The 17,310-nt window shown below is 38.8% G+C and overlaps 1 protein-coding gene across 9 annotated transcripts; it reads right to left on the bottom strand.

Annotated features, from left to right (window-relative positions):
- Window positions 1–67: 67 nt before the first annotated feature.
- On the bottom strand, window positions 68–16,903 carry arnt (aryl hydrocarbon receptor nuclear translocator). Of its 9 annotated transcripts, none has more exons than XM_008432727.2 (21): window positions 16,583–16,903; window positions 15,915–16,005; window positions 15,785–15,823; window positions 14,053–14,103; window positions 13,805–13,852; window positions 12,972–13,185; window positions 11,155–11,368; window positions 10,972–11,074; window positions 10,818–10,883; window positions 10,621–10,706; window positions 10,450–10,526; window positions 9,356–9,490; window positions 9,200–9,274; window positions 8,067–8,218; window positions 7,734–7,853; window positions 6,668–6,761; window positions 5,087–5,268; window positions 3,623–3,812; window positions 2,640–2,817; window positions 1,876–2,024; window positions 68–1,772 (listed from the first exon to the last, which is right to left on the bottom strand). In XM_008432727.2, exons 1-21 carry the CDS (start codon window positions 16,617–16,619, stop codon window positions 1,689–1,691), a joined length of 2,385 nt encoding a protein of 794 aa, XP_008430949.1. In that variant the 5' UTR covers window positions 16,620–16,903; the 3' UTR covers window positions 68–1,688. The 9 variants fall into 9 exon arrangements, with proteins under 9 accessions (XP_008430949.1, XP_008430951.1, XP_008430950.1 ...); XM_008432729.2 differs by having other exon boundaries at window positions 2,640–2,814; XM_008432728.2 differs by having other exon boundaries at window positions 7,734–7,850.
- Window positions 16,904–17,310: the final 407 nt, after the last annotated feature.

The following is a 17,310-nucleotide window of genomic DNA, read 5'->3' as shown; positions in this document are numbered from 1 at the left end:
TACATTTGCTTTTATAAAACATTTTGTGAAAATGTGGTGCTCAAAAAGAACAAAAACCACCAAGCCCTTCGGTTTTGACAATATAACAATTTAATACAAAAAAACAAATATTTCTCTTAAAATTTCATAAACATATACAGTATATTTATATATTTGTGTTTCTAAGAGTGAAAAATAAACCTGGATACAGAGTAATCAGTTGCTTTGAACACAAAAAAAAACATCAAAGAACAAACACAAATCACCAACATGCCATCCTTTGGAAGATCAGAAAACACTCAATTATCTACACTGCACTTACATAGTCTGCTATTACAAGTGTGTGAATGTTACACAGACATGTAAAAATAAAACACTTAACCTCAAAGTCAACATTTCAAAAAATTAAAGATCTTTATCTCACGTTGCTCCACTGCGAAAGCTGTACAGAACACATCCTGTTGGCAAAAGTTGAGTCCTCACCCAAACATCGTGAAAAAAAGAGAAAAAACACTGAGGCAGAAAAAAATAACCTGTTTGTACATTTTCACATGTAGGTCCACTTGCTTGAATACCCTGATCTAACCGTAAAACATCAACGCGAGAGAAGCGACGAAGAGCTCAATAAAATACTCAAGAAGCATAATTAAAATCAGAAGATTACAATCACATCTCTGCATCTTAAAACATGAAAAAGGTAAGAATGGCTTTAAAAATACATAGATCCTGTCTGTCAATTATTGCTGCTGATTTTTTTTTTTTTTTTACATATACAAAAGGAGTACAAAAAGCCCACAAATGTAGGGTAAATGACGCAAGGCAGATACCCAACAACCTTTCGTTAATTATGCATAAATCTTACAAACTCGCACACATGGGGGCTGTAGTCGTGTATCGGTGAGGAAAGATGGGAAACAAGCATGTTGCCAGCAGAAAGACTGTATAAAAGATATGCTGCCGTCCACATGTGTTGTCAAAGTAACTTGATGGGTAAAGAAACTTTTATAGGTGAAGTCAGCCACGTATACGTTAAATTAAATATAAATCTTCAGAATATTTAAAGCTGTAAATCATGCAAATACATGCTGTGGATTCATAATGAATAAAAAAAAATCTAATGAACATATATATATATATATATATCCCTGCTATTTTCCAAGGTTTTAAATCATTCTCTGAAATACTTAGTATACCTGCTAAGGAGTAAAATAGGAAAATATTCTAGTAATCCTGAGAAAACCCACTGGCATGTTGCAAAAAAAAGGCCATTTTATCTGTGTGTGTGTTCTCAAAGAATGGCAGTGTGTGTGTGTGTGTGTTTTTTCTTTTTTTTTGTGCAGTCCATCCACGTGTGGTGGTGCCATTGTGCGTTTTATCATATCTTTCTATTCATACATACTGATATCACACATCTACAACACCGGTATGGAGCTTTGGGTGGTGCTAGCTGCAGCAATCTCTTACAATGACTGGAATATTGTGAAAATAATATCTCTCTGTTTTGTTATAACGTTATTCTTTCACTTTCTACTTAATTTAGGAGCAGTAAAATATCCCTTCATCTTTACCTGACTTACAGCGAGGCCACAGAAAGTGAGGAAAGACTGCCACTATGAGCAGGAGGAGGAAGAGGAGGAAGAAGAGTTCAGGAGCAGAAGATGTGAAGGAAAGATTCACCCGGCAGAGGAAGAAGAGAGGCGCAGCGCTGGTCACTCGTTGTACGGCGGGTAGATGGCGATCTCAAAGTCGTCGCTGTTGAAGGAGGCAGGCTGGTCTAGCATAGACAACACATCCTGAAAACAAACAAGTAAACAAACAAACAAACAAACGACATTATTTCAAGAGACAGCAGAAAAGAGGGAGGTTTGTAAAATAAGGTAAGTTCTCATTACTCACAGGAAACATGTCCTGCTGGTTTCCCTGAGCGTGAGGATGCTGCTCTCTGTTGTTCTGAGGATGCTGCTGCTGCTGCTGCTGGCCCGGCCACTGAGGCCACACCGCCTCCGTCGCTCGATGTGGAAACTGGCCTCCAGACTGGGAAGTGTCTAAGAGCAGAGCACAGACTGGTGAGGCTGGACGGCTCCGTTCATGCACCAGAAAAAAGATAGTGGTAAAAGCCCTAACTGAGGAGGATGGAAGAGTAAAGAAATAAACCTAATGCAATTAGAAATAGATCAATTGATCACACGATAAATTAAAACGAGCTCAATGCTTCCTAAAGTCCTAATTGGTAGTTTTGCCTGTTTTCTCTGTATGAGCCTAATGATTCATAACTTTTGAAGGGAAATTTTGTTTACAGATTTCATAATCCTTTATATTATAGTAAAATTTCCATTCTGTGTTTTTTTTAGTTTGGATATTTAAAACATCTTCCAGTTTCAGTGTTAATTGTTTTTTCTCTTCTTAAAGAGGGTGAACTTGCATGATTATGCCGTTACGATATTACTTGAAAATGTTCACAAAAAAATGACAATATTGTCATTAATAAAAGTAATTTATCGCCCCACAAAATTTGTAATTGTGACAGGCCTACGTAGAAATGTCAGCAGCTGGCAGATTTGGGGTGTTTTATAATCGGAATAGTCATAAGTAGTAAAAAAAAACTTTTATTTGTTTAATTTCGATGCTCTGATGAGTTGCCACTAGTTTCTGCGACCTACCGTAGCCGTTGGTGTTGAGGCTGGTGCGAGGGTTCATCTGAGGGTAGTTTGTGCCGTTGGTGGGGGTGGGAGCGGCACCAGTCGGCATCTGGCTAAAGGTGTTAGAGGAGCCGCCGCCGAATCCTCCGATTGGAGGAAACTGCTGGGACATCGTCTTTGCTGCCTGCGGAGCAACCTGCTGGTTAGAGCAGAAATGGGCCGGCTTTGGTCAACGGGGTTCCCATAAACAAACATTTCAGGTAAGATTTCAAACTTTTTCAGAACCACACATTGGAGATAAAAACAACACAAATGACCTAAAGAAGACATTTCAATTCACTATAATGTGATATGATTTATTACTGTTATTAATAGTGTATTGTGACAACATCCTACATTCTATATTAGGGACAAGGAAAACTAAATAATAAAAAAATGACATGTTTTGAAATGACTCACACACTCTATACACCTGACTGGTATGAAAACTAAACAAATTTAACAAAAAAGTTCCCCCAATTTCAATAATGTTGTTCACCGCATTTCTATAAGCAAATGCACAAATCAATATTCAAAATAAAACATGTTATTGCTGCGTTTTCGGGCATTTATCAAATAGATTTAACCTGAAATAAGAAAAGTTTAATCTGATTTAACTTTAGACAGTGACCAAAAAAAAAAGTCTTTTTATTAGAGGTATGAAAATATCTGGTTTATTTTGGAAAAAAACGCTTTCCAATTTTAGCTTTTTAATCAAATGTTAGACTGGACTTTATTGCAAAACTGCGTAGTTTGAATATGAAGCACTTTAAGGACTTAAATACAGAAATAAAGAACTTCCCAAGCCTTGAAAACAAAAAATTGAAATTCAAGAATTTTCAGGAATTTCAAGCCCTCGTATAAATCCCAGTTCAAGAACCAACAAGAAAAATAAATACAAGAAACCAAATTAAAGTCTGAAGTTATGAAACAAAACGAGGAGGAAGAGAAAGCTGCTGGGTTACCTGGTTACTGAACTGCGGCCTGGCTGCAGCAGGTCCGGGGCCGGGCCATCCTCCTGGCGGTCCGTGGAGGGGGTTGTTAGTGCTTGATGGGGTAACAGGCTGCGGGGCGCCGTTTTGGCGAGACATGTGAGGCAGCATCTGCGGTGCCGTGTGCGCCGGCTGTGTCATCTGTGGCGGCATAGCGACTGGTCTGCAAAGACGATAAGCAGGATTGAGAACCCTGGAACCTGACTTCCCTAAAACAATGTGCTTACTTATGTTTTACAAGGTATGTCGACACAGTGGCAGTTCTTACAATATCGGTGCAGCTATCGTTGGGGAGGATAAACAAGTAAAATTGTCTTTAATCTCAGAGAGCAGAAGCCGCCAACTCTCCACTGACTTCACATGCATGAAGATGTTCATCGTCACCGATGCCAACAGAGATAAAACGGATGGAGCGTCCTATCCGCATCACAGAAACACCTCTCTCACACAGTGTGACGTTGCCTCTGCATCCCATATAAATAGCTAATTACCACAGAAAGGTTTAGCTACAATGATTTAACAATTAAATAGGAAATCAAAGTTTTTCTTGCGGAATTACAAAGTTAGACAGAGCTGAGACGTTTGTTAGCTTGAAAGGATCTTATGAGAAATATTTTGGTAAATGGTGTTTGCATTTTTAGGGGTGCAAAAAGAAATAGTGGCATGTACAAACTTCATAAAAAAATTCATGTTTGAAACGCGGCCTCAAACTAGTCGGGGAAGCTGTAATTGTTATCATCCGTATTAGTTTGAGCTGTTTTTATGACTCACTTCATCCTTAAAATCAAACACTTCTAACACAATAGCCACCTCTCATTTGTAAATAATCTGCTCAAATAGATATGAACATTTTGTACATTTTTAAATTAAGCTCACTTGCACATTCCGCTGGACTGGAGTACACAATTTTTTTTTATAACTATACAGTTTAAATGTTGAAATTTTGCCCTTAATGTACAATATTTTTATTCTTTATTCTGTTTCTTTGTGTTGCTATATTTGCTCCGTTTGTCACTTTGCTGTTGTTGTACAGAAATATTTCTACTTTACTCTTTTTAACCTGTTCTGCTGTCTGCTACATATTGTTTCTCATTTCTAAGCTGCTTTGGGTAAAAACCTCCACTAGGTCAACAAGCATGAGCAAAGGCACACTAGCAGAACTAACAGCTTTCCTTGCAAATGAGCCAATTTCAAACAAAGAGCCAAGCCCAGTTCACTCATATGTGTGCAGATGTCCAGACATGAAAACTGTCTGGCAGGTTAAAACCCAATCAGTCTAATAAATCTTTCCACAGCACATTCACAGGAAACAATGCGTTTTCAGACACCAGGTCGTTTGCAAAGCTCCCATTAGGCAAAAGGCAAGCAGTTAATTTTCTGGAGGTTGAGAACAAAATGTGCACGCAAACACGCTTGTTTATACAAAAGACACCCTACCTGTATGAGTCATTGGAGCAGCCAGCAGAAAAGTTGTTTGTGTAAATCTGAGTGGAAGGCGTCGAGTTGGTCGGCATGCCCTTGGTCTGATCTGGCCCTGGGAAGATGGGCGGGTAGATCTCCTGCTTCTCTATGGTTTTGCCGTGGTCCGGCCCCACCGCTGCCACCGGCTGCACCGGCATCTGAAACGACAAAATAACCACAAAAAGATCAAAATTGGTCTTAAAAACGGTGATAACAATGTTAAATTGAATCAAAATGTGACTATTTATGGGGACAAATATTTAAATGACACATTAAATTGCAATTTTTCTATGAAGGTTATTAATTTTTCTTTAGTTTATTTTGAATAAACAATCAAAAATGATTTGCCAATAAATCTTAAATCTCTGGTCTAAATCTAGCAGACTAAGAAACCTTTGAACCAAAAGGTTTCTGATACATCGACCAAAGCTAATTTTACACTTGTTAAATGATAACAGGAATTCAGACAGTGACAAATATAGTTAGCTCTGGATTTTTGTCTAAACTTTGCATGCAATATTCATAGTTTTGAAAGGTGACACTCCACATGTCAACTTGTAGTTAAAAAATACAAAAATAAATGTTGCACTCTTCAAGGTAAATGTGTCTGTTTTAAATATTCTAGGATTTTTTGCTAAATGAGTGTTAAATTTTTGTTTAATAGTCTGTGGCTGCACAAATCTGCTTGCTCAGAGTGACTACAGGAGGCGGCCGTATCAGAGTCCAGTTCGGCAAACCAGTTATCAGTTTGCCGAATCATCCGTGTTGTGACAGGGTTCCTTTACAGAGCGCGGTGTTTTTCCATGACTCTTACTCAAACACGGTGACAGCCCTCACTAGATGCTCAGGTCTAAACAGACTTTGCAAACATTGTGTATTATAAACAGACTGATCAGTTCTGCCTGTTTTCAGCTCCTTTCAGCTGTTTTAGGGCGTCTTGTCACTTTAAATTCAAATAAGCTATTGACGGCCATGCCCCCCCCCCCCCACACAACTCACGTTTACACTCTCACAGTGAAAATGGCTGCAAACAGATGCGCAGTTTTATGTCTGTACATCTTTGAAAAGCAGAAGCGGAGCCTCCTACACAACCAACAAGGTTGAAGCAAGTGGTTTTTGCATCGTAAGTCAACAGCAAAACATTTGTCTTTTCCAGCAGCTATTGAACATAGCAAAAAGCAGAAAACCAAGCTGACCAAACATGCTGGAGTTCTAATTAGGTTGCTAGGTAACGGCGCAGTGATCTGATTGTGACTATGTTCGGGAGGTTTTTGAAACAGATCACTTTCCAGACTCCAAAGAACATCAACTTATTACCAAAAAACGGCTTTTTTTTTTCTTTTTGGTCTTTTTTTGGAAAGACCCAAAAGAACGCATAAAAACACATGCGAAATGTGAATTTAGAGTAATTGGTCTCCTTTTAGAAACAGCACAGTAGAGGTGACGTTTCATCAGGCAATTTGAGACATTATTAATCAAATCAACCCTGTGTTGGAGGGGGATATTGGTAACATGTTGCAGAAACTGATTGGGAATTGAGCAGTCAGTGCACCGTACCTGTTGCTGGATATTGATTGGTCCCGCCTCATACATCCCGTCTCTTGTTGCCCCTCCCTCCAGGTCGGCCTGCTGCTGATGCTGCTGTAGCTGTCTGAAAAACCAAACACAAAACAAGGACTGACTGCTGTCCACCGAGAATTAACTCATTTATTTATTTTTCTTCCTTCCCTTCACTGATGAGCGAGAAATCCCCAAACACCGCAACCCGCCACCGGTAACCATAAACAATCACAGGAAAGGTGAAGAGAAAGTCTGTTAAACACATTTATAACTGAGGTTAGGGCTGGGCAATACGACTTAAAAATAAAATCTGATTTCAATAATCCCTCCTGTGAGTCATGCAAAGGAATATAGTCATAATATTAGCAGAATGAAGATGCTATTCTATCAGAAGAATGCCCTAAAATTTCAAGGAAATAGTTGTTTTAATAAGAAAAAGCTTGGATAATTAATTTTAAGTTACTTTTTGTGTTAAAATTACAACTTTATTCTCGTAATATTTCAACTTTCTTGTCATTCGACTATTCTTGTAACATTATGACTTTATTCTCATTTAAAAAAAAGAAAATAGCCTGAGCCTTATATTTTGTCAAAGAGTTTACTTGAATTTAAACTTTGCTGTAAGACAAAATGCTTGTCAAACAAGATGGCTAACCTTGGGTGTGCTGACATCACTCTGAATTATGGACACCCAATAAGTGGATTGGTGAAAAAAAAAATAAAAATCCAGATTTTTCAAAAATTAAATCTTCAAAAAAAGCAAAAATTTGATTAAATCGATTTATTGCCCAGCCCTAACTGAGATGCTACACTACTTCTGTAAAGGGTTTGTCTGAGAGCTACATGTAAAGCTCGATAAGACATGCTTCTTTTTTTTTTCTTTTTTTTAAAAAATACAGTTATTAAAGCTCGACACAAATGAAGGAGGGGAGGAAGAGTCACCCGGAACGGAAAATGAAAAGAAGAACTTTAGTCTGCTAGAAACAGCTACAGACTCCCAGAAAGCAGCCGCCCCTCGCGCTCCCGTAAGGTGGGAGGAAAGGTTCTTCAGGCCCGATCTCACCTGGCGGCCATCGGGCCTGGGCTGAGCACAGCAGGATGGCCATTTGGGCTGCTCTGACCCAGGGGCATTGGAGCCCCGGGGGAGGAGATGGGAGTGAGAGGGTCCTGGGTTGAGTTTCTGCTGCCCAACAATCGTTGTTGGGTGAAGAGCAGAAGTGTTGGGAGAGAATGATCAGAGTTTGGTTTTTATCAAGACGTTTGAGGCTTGGGAGGAACTGGGGGACGGAGGGACATCGATACGCATCCAAACAAAGCCAACATTTCACAACAGCCGACATTTCATAACTTCCACTGTTTCACTATCTGTTCAGTTGAGTCATCTGGCGTTACTCACTTGACGTTGACATTGGTACAGATGATGTACTCGATCTCCTCTGAAAAGGGGTTCTGGAAGGTGAAGGAGCTCGTTCTCATCAGCATCCATTTTCTGGTTTTGGCCCGGAACCGAAACATGACCGACAGAACCTGGCCTTTCAACTTAACCACCTGAGGACGCAAACCCACAGAACCGAACCGTCACTCCATCCAACAGCAGAATCGTTTAAAAAAATAAAATAAAAAAACACTCATTCGTAAGAAATAAATGTTATGTTTTAGTTTTATTGTCATTTTTAAATGCAAATTAGAAATCTGCTGAAAAGTAAATGTCATTAACTCAATCCAAAAAGAGAACTTCCTGCTTACACTGTGACATGTTAAACATTCATTTCAGTTTCATGAGGGCAGCCAATTAAAATCCAACATTTTGTTTCTTGGGAAAAAAAGTAAAAAACAAAACCAATAGAAAAGGATGTTTAAGAAAGAAATGTACATCTTTTATATTTTAGTCCACATCATGATCACAAATGCCCTCAAAGGTCTGGTTTTGGCAGAATATATTGATAAAACTATTAATAAATAACTGTCTCTGTAGTCAATGAAATTACTTAAGATTGAAAATCTATTCAAATTGATGTAATTTGACTGTAAACAGACAAAAAACAAATATGATTTACTTGATAAAGATTTGTAATAAATATAATCCATAATTAAAAACTAACCGAAAAATGCTTGAAATATAATCACTGTGTGTACGAGAGTCACTTCTTGGGCTGAATTACATAAACTTTTCAAAGGTATTCTAATTAATTGAATTACATCAGTACATTTACGCAATCTGTAATTTTTCCAGCTTCCTCGATGAACACAGACATGCCGACCGCGATTAAAGGGAAACGTCTCATAAGACGAGCATCTGATATGTTTGTCTGTAACCAAAACCAAAATAGGAAGTTCACGTTTATATAAAAGGAGAAAAATTAGTTGTCCAATTTGCACAAGTTCACCAAATTGCAACAATATACATTTAAAATGTATTACAATAGGTATTATTACAATACATTACTCTTAAAATGCATAAATGTAGTAACAGGAACAAGAATTTTTCAAAAAATGAAGTGAGATCAAGATGCAAGATATTTTTAGTACCTGGTCAAAGCTGTCTCTCAGCAAGCCCTGGTCTTCAGGGTGAGAAAAATCTAGAATATTCTTCCCCAGTAATTCCTGTGATAGAGAAACAAAACTTTAATTGGTTTAAAAACAGTTGGAGAACTAAGGGATATTTTAGTGGAGCTGATGGTTCACCTGGGGCTGGTAGCCGGTCGAGGCCAAGCAGCGATGGTCTACGAAGGTGAACATGCCCTGGCAGTTGTGGCGGGAGATGAACTCCACAGGAACACTGATGCTGTTCAGGTCTGTGTCACCAGGGCAACAGGTGACCTGCAGAAAACGGGGCGAGGCGATGAAAAACAGAACATAGCAACCCAGGACAAGGCAGGAATTTCCTGACCACGGCACATGAAATGATCCATATCAGAGTCTCTAAGCCCAACTTTCTCTATCTGTCGTAATAACTTTGCTCATTTTCTTGGAAAAATAGCTTTGTTGATTTAGCAAATTAGGATTTTCCTCATACTGACTCAATCCCAGTGTAGGACTTTCCAAAGAAGAACCAGCTACATAGTTATAAATAAAATGTCCAAACCATGTTCTTCATGGCATTGTATTTATTTACTGTTTCTACTGTTTTATGCAACCGAAAGCTCATCTAGCAACAGAAATCACAAATTAGCTTAACCTGTAAATGTTAGTGTGTGATTTCAAAAGCTTGTAAAAGTCTTAAACAGACGTAAATCTGCCACTCTTTGCAAGCCAAACATAAAATCAGAATAGCAGCCCGAGTCAAACGGCCGGGTTTATGACTTGTTGCTGCAGATCTTTCGGATCGGCAACAAATCTGCTGCTGAGAAGCACAACAAATAATGATCCAGAAGGAGATTTGTTCATTACTTTATAGCATTTTAAAGCTGTATAAAACAATTTCTGCTTAGGACGTCCCTACAATGAAATTTCATATTATATTATTGTGTCAAGAAAAAAAAAAAAACAATGTCTATAAGCAAGATACATTTTCAGTTCTGCTTGTTTAGTTTCATGAGGTTATTTCATTACAATCTTTGTTAAAAAAAACAAACAAACAAAATGTTCTCAGACGTTAGAAACTTTTAGGAACATTAATTTTAATTTCATTTTATGAAAGCTTCTATAATGTAAAATTAATATATTTCAAAACAATTACATTGTTTATTCTTAATCTGTCTGAAATAATTTTAATTTATCTGTCATGTAACACATTACCTTTAGGAGAGAAGCTTATAGTCATCTATGTTGTTCCATACCTGTAATCTTCCAATGGCAACTAGACAGTAGCGACTCCCCTGATTGCTGTCTGCTTCATCATCTGTTAATGATACACCTGAAATACAAATCATAACCAAAACAGAACAAATTAAATCCACTATTAAATATTGTGACATTTATCACAACGACCCAATGTTTGCCTGATTTACCCGCAGGGGGCCAGGACTTAATGTATCCTGTACAGTGGACCACAACGTACTGGGGTTCCCCTTCCTTGGGTGTTCCTAATCCGTTCCTGGCGTGAAGCAAGAAAACACAAAAAGCCCATTTACAAATGAAGTTCAGTTTTCTGTTAACATGGATCCAATCTGCAGTAACTTGAACAGAAATGTGCGAGTCTGCTCACCTGTTCCTACTCTTGAGAAAGCCGAGCCTGTTCATAGACATTGGTTCCACTGGGCATGTTCCACACCTGCACAAAGACCATTATAGAACATTTATCTGAGCATCAAGCTTTGCACAAAAAGTAATTCGATTTATTTATAATGTGCAAGTCCAACCTCATTCGGCAGATGAATGATCGGCGCGCCCCCATTGTCATTCTTGCTGATGACTGCTGACTCTCCTTTTTCACAGTTCCTGTCTTCAGGTCCAACATCCTCCCTTTGAAAGCACAGGAGACCGAAAGGTTGACATTTTTATTTATTTTTTACCTTCAAAAGGCTTTTTACGTCTTACTATACCTGTGTTGTTGTTCTCCGAAGTGGAGAGCTGCTCCCTGAGCTTCTCTGTGTCGTCTGGGTGGAGCTGATCATAAAGAGAAGATCCCAGCCATTCAGACTGCGACTGGTTAAGTACAGGTGTGACCGAGTCCGAGACGTAAACAACCCGGCCCGTCTCGCATGACACCACAAACAGGAAGCCGTCCGCTGCTTCCAAAATGAGGTGCTTTAGTTCCTGTGGAAGACAAAAAAAAAAATTTATAGCGCGTTGAAGTCGAGGAAGCTGAAAATATTGCTGCTTCCGCAGGATCCACTTGTGCTTGTTTTCACCTGAGCATGAGTCAGTTCTTAGTTGAAGAAAACTGTTAACCATACCATTTCTATGGTTTAACTCTTTTCAGTGTGATACCAGAAAAACAACAGGAGCGACCAGAGTTTTCTCTGCCTGTAAGGAGCATAAAGCAGCACAGCTAGTGCCCCACCCACACCTGCTGCACCACACCATCAGTCAACTACCTGAGCCAAGGCTGTCATACTAATACCATTGCTCACACAAAAATACATTTGGATGTTTGGGAATATTTTGAGTTGTGAAAAACAATATTATTCTTATTAAGGTGACCCCATTGTGAAGGTACAGCTGGGAAACTGTACCTGTATTTAAACATGTTTAAATACAGGTACTTAAACATGTTTAAGTACCTGTATTTAACATTTAACATGTTTAAATACCTGTATTTAAACATGTTTAAATACAGCTAACATTAATATAACATTATTATAACTTTGATGATAATTTGTTTTTGCAGCAGTTTTGTTTTTGTTTTATAGATAGAAAATGCAGTTAAATCATGTTAAATAACTACTAATATGATACTGTAAAACCGTGCTATGATTATGTTTTGATAACATAACACTAGCTTATGCAGAGAGAGCTATAATGTTTAAAAAAAGGCTTGCAAAAAGTCCACAAGGCAGCAGAAACCTTCTCCATTTACCTTAAATGTTTTCTGGACGCCCAACACAATTTTTAAAAATAAACTCTGTTTTGTTTAATCCACAGAAAAAAAGCTGGAGTTCAAACCTCTATGAATGTATAACAACTGACCACTAAGTGAAAATATTAAGCAGCTTTTTCAGTCTCACTTTCAGTCCTCCTTTATTCTGTATCGACTGATCTGAGCGAGTGAACCACAGCCAACCTGTGATATCTGCGTCTTGAGTGGCTCAGGCTGTAAGGAGAGTGTAATCAAGCATAGAACTAAAATGTTTTTAGAAAAAATGAGTGGAGATGAAATTACAAGAGCCACAGATATCAAGTTGAGCAGCTGGCATTGAAAGCATAATGAACGATGAGCAACTTGGGAGATTTCTACTGCAACCTAAGCTTACTTAGACGCTTCTCTGTGTCCGGCTGGCCTTTCCTCTGACTGGAATAATAGAGGTCGGACAGGCTGCTCTGCAGGTGCATGCATCAGTGAATGTTCTGCAGGAAACTTCACTGAATTAAAAGCGACCCTGTTTAAACTCTAAATGAACAGTTTGCATGCTATTTATACAGCTTCAAAGAACGGCTAAAGATCTGCTATTAAAATCTGCAAGAAAAGAGGAAATTTGAGGAAAGCATGCACATTAGAAGAAAAACAACCTTTAACAACAAACAAGTGGCAATACTGAATATATTTTGTGATGTCACTAGGAAAAAGTATGTTCTGACGATTTACAACTAAACTGTAAAACAACGTTAGCACGTGACAACAGATGTATATATATTGTGTGTGGTTGGTTAGTGGCTTGAACACAAGTCGACCAAGCATGCAATGCTTCCATTTTCATACCTGATCGCTGAGAAAAGAAGGTTTGTATGACCCGTCGGCATTAGTATTGGCATTTCCTCTGAGAGACTTCATGTGAGAGACCGCCATTCGCAGGATGGTCAGCTTGTCTGGTTTCCGTGCCAACGCGCTGCACGAGGGAACCATGTCCGACAGCTCTCCGATGTAGGCAGACATCTTGTTCCGCCTCCGCCTCTCAATCTCACTGTGGTTCTCCCTGGAGCGAGGAAATGGGTTGGTAGGAATGGAGAGAAAAGCAGTGATTGAAATGGGGAAAACAGATGAGGAAATGGGCAACGTGGAGCAGAGCTTGGAGTTGCAACACAACCGTGGAAACTAAGAGGAGGAGCTGGGAATGAAAGAATGTAAGAGAAGTCATGGACGCGTAAAAATATAATAAAGTAAATGAGTGCGGTGGAAGATTTGTAAGTGAGAGAGAATGTCTGGCCTTTGGAAGCCAGATTGTGTGACAAAAGAGGGCAAGTGCAGCAAGAGAAAGACCCTTCAGTCGTCCTGAGAGGGAGGGAGACAAAAGGGACAAAGAACAGTTGCTCAAGCCGAAGGGATTACCAGAGTGAAAGAAGACCCAGACTGAGCAGTGTGGTTAGTGACACATAACACAAGGACAGGCTGCGAGAGATGACCGGCTGCCTTTCTGACAAGCACCAAAATGGATGGTGAGAGACAAAAAATAACAAATGTACTGGTAATTTTGTGCTGTCAAAATGACAATGTGCTGGGATCCCCACAGGACAGGATAGTATCTGATCATTGCATTCCATATAAATATGGATACAAGCGGGAGAGGGAATCTTCCTCGGCGCTACATGCCATACCTGGCTAGTTTTTCCTTATCTGCAAAACTCTGATCTTCTTCCAGAAACCTGGAAATAAAACCAGCCTACTAAAACACCGGCCCAAAAGTTATTACCGAAATAAAAGAAAAAGAGAGAGGTGCAAAACATAGAACGAGAAAAAAAACAAAAACTTAAAAGTAGGAAAGAGAGCGGGGGTAATGGCTGTTTTCATTGAATCCCATAAACAGCCTCCAATCACATCCTGCTCTCCCAATTTAACCCCGTACCTGGCAAAGCGCTCTTTTTCATTGTTGGAGCCTCCTGTTTCATCATCAAATCTGACAAAGCACAAAGAAAACACTGTTAACACAGCAGCTCAGGCAGTTCAAACATGCACGTTTTCATTTCACTGAGCCAAATCTGACATTTTCTAGGTTAGCTGGAAAAAAACCATCTGCATAAATGTCAACAGTGGACAAACAACCACTTTAAGAGGTGCAACCAAGCTCAAACTAATTCTCATCAGTCTGTGTAGCTGCCATGTTTATATTAAAATTGCAAAGCTCTTATTTTGTGCCACAGAAACGTGTAAAGCAACAGAAATATACAGCACCTACATATGTGAACAGTTAGTTGCTCATATTGTCAAAATCATCTATTAAAGGAGGCATTCATGCAGCATTGGCGGTTAGATCATTTACATTTGCTGCCTGGGAGGGAACACTTCCTGATAAATTTGTTCTTTCAAAGCTCAATTTCATCCCAACTTAACTCTATTTCCAACCAGTTCAAAAATGTTTTGCACATAGATATTTAACTACTGTGCTCCAATGTGTTCATATAGCATATAAAAATCAGGAAATCATATCTACCATCCAGAGGGTAGAGTGAGTCGATAGACATAGATTCATAATCTATCATATTTTCACAAAGAATTGAAAGAGTGTTTTCAGACAATATTAAATTAAACGTGAAGCATTTTTTTTTATCTCCTTGATTAATAAAGTTACTTAACCACAACCAAAAACAAATAGATTTGCCAAAGTTTAACTACATCAGGACAAATGATTTATTTACAGGTATAAAACTGGAGTAGGAATGGATGAAATTGTAATTCATGGATATAAAATAGAGGTACTAGTTGGTGAAGACTGTCCAGAAACCAATGGGTTAACATTCTCACCAAAACTGCTATTCATGGTTAATGTTAAGCACGCTAATCACTAAATTAAGATGCCAACTACATTTTACAATGCCAATTTGATCATTTTCTTTGTTATACATTTTAGTAAAACTTTTCCACTGACATTTAGTTACATAAACATCCCTGCTGCTGTTTGCACAGTATTTTCACTCCTTGGAAATAGTCGGTTGTTTTTATGCATAATTACACATGCATATCTTTGTAACTATTCAATTTTTCTATTATCCTACTCAGCTGCACATTCTTTGCATTAAAAGAATGTGCAGCTTATAAAAAAACTGCACAGTATTTTTATAAACTGTAAATGTGTCCCTTACTGTAACTGCATGTTAGTCTGAGTGTTTACACGTCTCATCTTGCTTGACACTTTGCTGCTGGTACATGTGAATTTCTCCACTACAGAACAATAAAGCTAGTTCTTTTCTTCTATCTGATCTACAAAAAAAAAAAAGACTACTCATTAATCCAGAAAAAAAACAAACACTATTTGAAGGTCTTACAACAAATTAGAACCGCTAGATACTGGCACGCCAAAGCTTTACAAAACCAGCAACTAGAAATCTGGCACAAAACTCTAATTAGAGTATTGAGGGAGCCGCATGTATTTGGTGTTTTACTGCACAGTTTCGAAAGCAAATCTCTACACTAATTATACGAAATCAATCACAATCTCATCCGTCTTCCTAGAATGCATCTGATAGTCTCCAGTTGTCTAGTTTGTGATCAAGCGGAGCTGAACCGGTTCAGGCCTGATTCTGGCCCATAGTAAATGACTGAAAACGACTTGACAAAAAAGGAAACTGACAGACAAATACCTTAACATCTTGCTTCCATCATCGTCATCAAAGTCCGGCCTGTAATGTGAAGTATAAGATGGGATATTTATGGTTTGTCCTCATGAGAATGAGGAGAGCAGCTACAGGAGAGTTCTAGTGAAGGACTTACGCTGCCCGTCTTTTGTTGGTCCCCTTCGGTCCACCAGCGCCGCCGTTCTGGGTCCCACTTGCTCCCATACCCAGACTATGGTCTTCCAGGTCTATTAATAACACAGCGACGGACAGACTCAATGTAGCGGAGATGACAGGTGATTTCCTTTTATGCTTGCATCGCTGAAAAGGAAACTGAACTTCCAATAGGACCATACGCTTAAAGACTCTGAAATGAACCCCCAAATCAACGGGAATGTACTCTTGATTAAGACCGTTTGATAGTAGAGATATCACGACACATGGCTAGCTCCACAGCTACAAATAACATTAGAAATACATAACATCTGGAGCGAGTTAACCGAGAGCAGCCAAGTCAAATTAGATTTATTTTGTTATCTCCAATATGCTAGCGGTGCAAATATATTCACTTTAAATCTATTTCAACTACGCGACGGGCATTTTAATTAAAGGCACTAGAAGTCAGTAAGCTGCCAACTTCTTGTGCAACGATCAGCTAGGCTTACCTTAGCATTAGCCTCTATGCTAAGCTAACTTAGCATTTGCTGTCACGCTATCTTTAGATAAGTGTTTACATAAGCAGTACTGATGGAAATACCTCAAAATGGATTAACAACTGTAGAGTGCTGTAGCTAAGCTGTCAACTTGACTTTGACTTCTCCTTACCTGGATTTGAAGAGGACATATCCGCGTTGAACAACATAAACAAATAACTTCTTTCACAGCGGAAAAAAAAATCCTCTAACTCTCCGCCCTCTCTCCCCCACTGGCTAAGCTAACTTCGGGCCGACCAGTGCGGATTTCTCTCACTTTTCCTTAAAAAGACCCAGAGCCATGACTGATGCTACTTCAAAGCTACGGGAAAATTTCACACACGATTCCAAAGTGATAATTAATCCCTGTCACTACCCCCGTTTTCCTGTTTTCAACCCGTTTAAACCCCCCTTTCTATGTAAGATGGCGTTTCCGAGGAAAAAGTCTCAAACTGTATTTCTTTTTCAGATTCCTATTGGACGCCAGTCAGATGGCTACTAATGACGCATTTGTTTTTCACGCTTCTCATTGGACACCACTTAGTAAGCCACTAGTGACTTAATATCGGGATGCCCAAATTTTCTTCTCCAGTCCCTCTATCCGCGGCAGTGGGATATGCAGGGCTTTGCGTGAAGCTCTGCACGAAACAGTGACTCAGGTTGATGTGTCAAGGTGTTAGGTGGTCTGATTTCTATAAAAGTTGGCAAAAATGACTTACCTACTGTGTTTTCAGTGATATGACTCAAGAGTTGCTCAGAAAATGTTGTAATTTAGTAGTAGAATTTACATAAAATCTAAAAGAGCACGTAGAACTGCATAGTTAGCACGAAATGATTATTTACGTTTTATTTATAGAGTAA

Source organism: Poecilia reticulata, linkage group LG16, assembly GCF_000633615.1.
Source record: "Poecilia reticulata strain Guanapo linkage group LG16, Guppy_female_1.0+MT, whole genome shotgun sequence".
NCBI lineage: Eukaryota > Metazoa > Chordata > Actinopteri > Cyprinodontiformes > Poeciliidae > Poecilia > Poecilia reticulata.
Note: the sequence above shows the minus strand (reverse complement) of the source record. Positions and strands in the feature narration are given on the sequence as shown.

What these genes read in the sequence shown, in the direction of transcription:
- arnt (XM_008432727.2), bottom strand. Translation starts at nt 16,619, where the DNA reads ATGTTGTTCAACGCGGATATGTCCTCTTCAAATCCAG. An exon ending in TATGTCCTCTTCAAATCCAG is followed by an intron (nt 16,006 to 16,582) that starts GTAAGGAGAAGT and finishes TGTTATTAATAG; the next exon opens with ACCTGGAAGACCATAGTCTG. An exon ending in GGCCGCAGTTCAGTAACCAG is followed by an intron (nt 2,818 to 3,622) that starts GTAACCCAGCAG and finishes TGCTCTAACCAG; the next exon opens with CAGGTTGCTCCGCAGGCAGC.